Below are 6,000 nucleotides of genomic sequence, written 5' to 3'. Positions count from 1 at the left end.
TTTATGTAATCGTGAATTGTTATGACAGAAAAAAATATATTTGTCAGCTTTTAAAATAGAAGATAAAACAAACATATTTGGTGATCTGAAAATACTGATATTAATTTGAAAACTGATAACAATATAACATAATAAAGATAAATATTAAAAGTATGTTTTGTATTTATTTTTATTAATTCATTTTCTTTTCGGCTTTTATTAATCTGGGGTCACCACAGCGGAATGAACCGCCAATCTATTCCAGCATATGTTTTACGCAGCGGATGCCCTTCCATCACTGTGAAACATCCATACACACTCATTCACACATACACTACGGACAATTTTAGCTTACACAATTCACCTGTAGCGCATGTGTTTGGACTGGATGCCCTTCCAGCTGCAACCCAGTACTGGGAAACACCCGTACACACTCATTCACACACGCACTCATACACTACGGCCAATTTAATTTATTCAATTCTCCTGTAGTGCATGTGTTTGTACTGTGGGGGAAACAGAAGCACCCGGAGGAAACCCACGCGAACACTGGGAAAACATGCAAACTCCACACAGAAATGCCAACTGGCCCAGCCGAGGCTCAAACCAGCGACCTTCTTGCTGTGAGGCGTTTGTGCTACCCACTGTGCCACCGTGATGCCCATTTATTTTTATACTATATCAAATTATAAATTAAAAAAATGCATAATATTAAATAATCAATATTATTAATCATATTTACATGTATATTTAGCTGATTAAACAGTAAAAATAAATATTATTTAATTATTATAGTTATATTTTGTAATGTTTAATCAAAACATGTATATATGACAATATATATTGTAATTATGCTCAATTATATATTTCAAATATTAACAGTTATGTTTGATGTTACATATTAAATACAAATATAAAACTGTAACATTCTAGTATGTTTTGAACATTTGTAATGTTATATTTTATTTATTTGTAATATTTTACAAAATGTAAAGTTTGTTTTGTTATATCTTACACTGTAATACATTCAACTTTTTTCGTATTTGTAAATATTAACATAATTTTAATTCTGAACAGCGTTTCAGAACCCAGAATATATTTCTTTCCAGCAATAACATGCCAAATATCAGTCAACTTGATATTTATTTTACTTTTAATTGCATCGTATCTGAATAGAAAAAATATCAGTGCAGCACTCTGTAACATATCCAGAAATACACTCGTTCCACATTTCATGAACTGAGGAAGGATCTTTAAATCGAAGACACTTGTTTAGCTACGCTGAAAAAAAAAAGAGGAAAAGTAGCCCAAATGTCTACCGCATACCTTACTGAGAACTACGGCTAGATTACAGCAAAGATGAACCCATGTTAACATGCATCAGCCGATTAAATCAAATAAAATATGACAGTGGTTTCGGAAATCAATCATTAGGCGTTAAACGTTTCTGGCGCAAAACAAAACAAACAAACAAAAAAATAAAAACATGGGGCTTTTCCACTCCCTCTATAAGACATCTTCAGTCACGAGTTTCTACAAAAGTCTTTGTTTCCACTTAGTACAAAATAACACATTTCTACCCGTTAGCACTTCGGTTCCTTAGGAGACTATAACATATAATATATAATAATAATTTATTTTCAGTGTTCAAACAGACAGATCCAGTGTGACTGGATAACTAACATACTCTACCAGGTTCCAGTTGGCCTTTTATTTAATACATCCTCGATTTGCACTGAGCTCCTTAAACACAACTCAACGAGTTCCTTTGTGCGGCGTTATCCCTTCCTATGGAGAAACCAGCACACTACAAATCCCAGCATGCACTGATATCCTGCAGTCCTTTAGCGCGAGTCAGTGCACGAACCTCTGGGCTTGTACCTACTGATAGAGTTTAGTATTTTAACTCTGGGTTAAAGCAAATATACATTCTGCTGTGCAAAAAAAATAAAAAAACTGGCTTCCCGTGCATTATTCATTTGCAAGTAAACACCTCCGTCCTCTCGCTGCAGGTGTTGCATTTCACAAAACAGCACCACTGGAATTTACAGTTGCATTGCCACACTTTTGTGTATTGATGTGTGTTGTATCCTCGGCCGCAGCACATGAGGTCGCAGCCGTCTGTATGTGGCGACGTCCGGTTGCAGAGTCTCCCCTGCGTCCCCACGCTGCCAGTTTTGGCGTCCTCTTCGCAGTAATTGGGCGAACGCTCGATGTACACCAAGTCTGTTTCTAAGGGCTTTTGGTGACGCGTCCTCTTCACCTTGAGGAAGGTCGGCTGGCGCAGGCGGGAGGCACGAACCACCTCTACTTGAACCGCTTTGTTGTATTTGTCCTTTAAGACGTAGCCAATTTCGCGGAACTTCGGTAATGTGGTCCAGCATGTTTTGGTGGTGCAGGAGCCTGAAACGCCGTGACATTTACATTCCAGCTTCATTCTCTCTTCCAGAACCTGCGGGGAAAAAATCACAACAGCATATCAGTTATTAATAGCGAAGAAACGAGAAATTTCGATTTTATTTTGATCTACTTTTATGTGTTTTACAAAAATGAATGTTTTTTAAAATAAGATTTAGTTTGGCTGCAGTACCAAGCATGACCACTAGAAGACATTCAGTTCCCATTGGTGACCATACAAGGGCGCCCCCTACGTTTTGACGAATAAGAACTATTTTGTCATACTTTTGAGAATCATTCATTCATTTTCCTTCGGCTTAGTCTCTATTTCAGAGGTTGCCACAGCAGAATGAACCGCCAACTATTCCAGCATATGTTTTATGCAGCGGATGCCCTTCCAGCTGCAACCCAGTACTGGGAAACACCCATACACTCCCACATTCACACACAGACTCATACACTATGGCCAATTTTGCCAGCGACCTTGCTGTGAGGCAACAGTGCTAACCACTGAGCCACCGTGCCGCCTACTGTTGAAAATATTTGTAAAATAGACATACAATTCTAAAGTAACAGTAGTAGTATGGACCGTTTGGTGGTATTTTATTTAAATTTAGCCTCTGATAAACATCTAAACAAAATGTTTACATGTGAATTGCTGTAGCAAAGTAATGCTTTACGACTCTGAAGAGTAACTCTGAAGAGTAACAAAAATCAATCACCATTTATGGAAACTAAACATTTTAAGCTTTCAAATGATATACAGTCTGTCATGATTGTAACCGTAAATGCTCCCATAGGTTGTAAATATGTCCTGATGTAGGGCTGCTTAAATCACGATTATTTTGGTCATAATTGTAATCACGATTATTCAAAACGATAAACTGTTGAAGTCAAAATTATTCGCTCTCCTGTGATTATAATTTTTTGTTTGTTTTTTATAAATATTTCCCAAATGATGTTTAACAGAGCAAGGATTTTTTGCAGTATTTCCTAGAATATTTTTTCTTCTGGAGAAAGTCTTATTTGTTGTATTTCTGATAAAATAAAAGCAGGTTTGAATATTTTTATACCTATTTTAAGGTCAATATTATTAACCCCCTTAAGCAATATATATTTTTGATTTTCTGCAGAAGAAACTACTGTTATACAATGACTTGCCTAATTACCCTAATTAAGCCTTTAAATGTCCCTTTAAGCTGAATGCTTGTGACTTGAATATGTAGTCAAATATTATTTACTGTCATCATAACAAAGATAAAAGAAATCAGATATTAGAGATGAGTTATTAAAACTATTATGATTAGAAATGTGTTTAAATTTTTTTTTTCCGTTAAACAGAAATTTGGGGAAAAATATAAAGGGCTGCTAATAATTCTGACTTCAACTGTATATATATATATATGCACAGTTATTTTCCTCCCTGTAAATAAGGAGAGGGAAATAAATACAATAGAATAAAAATATGAAACAAACTGTGCTTTAAGCATCTTCACTGTAAGAAAAAACTTTAATTGTAGTTACAAAAGTCCTTCAGTCAAGAGCAGTGAGGGATTTTCTCCTTCTGTTGTTTGATTAATGATAAAACAGTCTGCAGCAGTAATATTGCGTGCTGTCACTTTAAGAGCAGTACGGTTCTGCTTTTTGTTTCACTTTCACATGTCTTTTGATTCTCAACTCGTTTGTTTATTACATAAATGAGGGTTAATATGAATAATCACTAAAGACCACGTTTTGACACAAATTTGCATGTATTTGACCATTAAAGCACTCACATTAAGATGACTATAGATGTGTGTGCTCTGCTCGTCTCTGAGGCTGAGCGCGCACACACAACAGTATGCGATCTCTTTTACGCTTTTAAAAACACAAAGGATTCAAATGTACGTCAATAAATTATGTGCAAACGTTACATTACAGTACATGCTTGACTCATTTTGACGTGAAACAGCTCTGCAGAGCAACAAATGTGTACAACTGTAAAGGAGGCGGTATATGATGCAATCATTTTATCTTGATTAATGTTTTTTTCATAGAAGCCAAAATCTAAATCGAACTTCGATTAATTGCACAGCCCTAACCTGATGACCTGAGGTTGTCTGCTTAGTTTTGGCACAGCACCATCTTATGAAAAATATTTTGAAAATACTGTATAATACTACAGTAATAATACTAATACATAATAATAATAATAATATGTAATAATAATAATACTGTATAATTCATAGTACATCCATCTGTAAATATTACCATAATTTTTCTATAACTGCACTTTATATCTTATATCTGTATCCTGCACTTGCTGCTATTGCACTGCTGGTTAGACCGAAACTGCATTTCGTTGCCTTGTACCTGTACATGTGTAATGACAATAAAGTTGAATCTAATCTAATCTAATAATTTTGCTACTTGTCATGAGACTGATCCTGATAGATTCCTTGGATCATGCCGAGGACATTGATTTCAATGCTATAACTGGCCATACATAATTAGCCAATTTTAATCTCCTCCTTAATCTCCAAGTGAATGTTCAGATCATGCCTTCAAAAATGATTTTCAATTCAAGCAGAATAATTAAACTATTCTCAAATATTATGTGGACCAATTTCAACAAAGATTTTATGCTGTTGGTTGTAGTCCATTATGAAAAACATTCATTCATTTTCCTTCGGCTTAGTCACTTTATTCATCAGTGGTCACCACAGTGGAATGAACCACCAACTTATGCAGCATATGTTTTACACAGCCAGCTGCAACCCAGTACTGGGAAACACTCATAAACTCTCACATTCACACACACACTTATACACCAATTTAGTTTATTCAATTCACCTATAGCGCATGTGTTTGGACTGTGCACGCCAACACGAGGAGAACATGCAAACTCCACACAGAAATGGTAACTGGCCCAGCCGGGACTTGAACCAGCAACCTTCTTGCTGTAAGGCGACAGGACTAATCACTGAGCCTATGAAAAACACACTATACATATACAGTCAAGCCTGAGTTTATTCATACCCCTGGCAAATTCTGACTTAAAGTTACTTTTATTCAACCAGCTAATTTTTTTTGGACTGGAAATGACACAGGCTTCTCCCAAAAGACAGTAAGACGATGTACAAGAGGCATCATTGTGGAAGAAATATATTTCTCAGCTTTTATTTACATCTGAACAAAATCTCAAAGTCGGATTTTGCCAGGGGTGTGAATAATTTTGGACTTGGAGTGAAATATGAGACGTTGAAAATCACAGCTTAAATTATAATTAGATACGGTTTAATCATGACACTGCAAAAGTAAGGTCAAGTTGACCACATTGCATTGTGGGATGCAATATCTGTCATGTCATGGTCCAAGCAAATAGAAAAGCGACACACTGTGCAAATTCTCCAAACATTAGAAAACGTTTGAAAGCGTGCTATTCTGAACACGCTAGAGACCAAAACAGCACACGCTAACAGCTTTCGGAAATCAGCCTTTTTATAGTTTGCACTGGGCTGTTTGGAAGACAAGCGATGTACATGCAGTGGAAAAACCATATGCTGGCATAGCTGATGTGCTACATTAATACTGTCGGAGCCTTCAGACAGATCGCTGCTGATCCGTACCAGCTCCTCTGCCAGT

The 6,000-nt window shown here is 36.1% G+C and overlaps 1 protein-coding gene across 1 annotated transcript in view; it reads right to left on the bottom strand.

The window, feature by feature from the left end:
* Positions 1 to 1,105: 1,105 nt before the first annotated feature.
* wnt7bb (wingless-type MMTV integration site family, member 7Bb) overlaps positions 1,106 to 6,000 on the bottom strand; it is a 54,573-nt gene continuing 49,678 nt past the window's right edge. Inside the window, 1 exon segment of the mRNA XM_056451962.1 lies at positions 1,106 to 2,431. Coding sequence (XP_056307937.1) covers positions 1,955 to 2,431 — 477 coding nt within the window. The 3' untranslated portion in view covers positions 1,106 to 1,954.

Source organism: Danio aesculapii, chromosome 25 (assembly GCF_903798145.1).
Source record: "Danio aesculapii chromosome 25, fDanAes4.1, whole genome shotgun sequence".
NCBI lineage: Eukaryota > Metazoa > Chordata > Actinopteri > Cypriniformes > Danionidae > Danio > Danio aesculapii.
The sequence above is the reverse complement of the archived record's forward strand: the minus strand, read 5'-3'. Positions and strand labels throughout refer to the sequence as shown.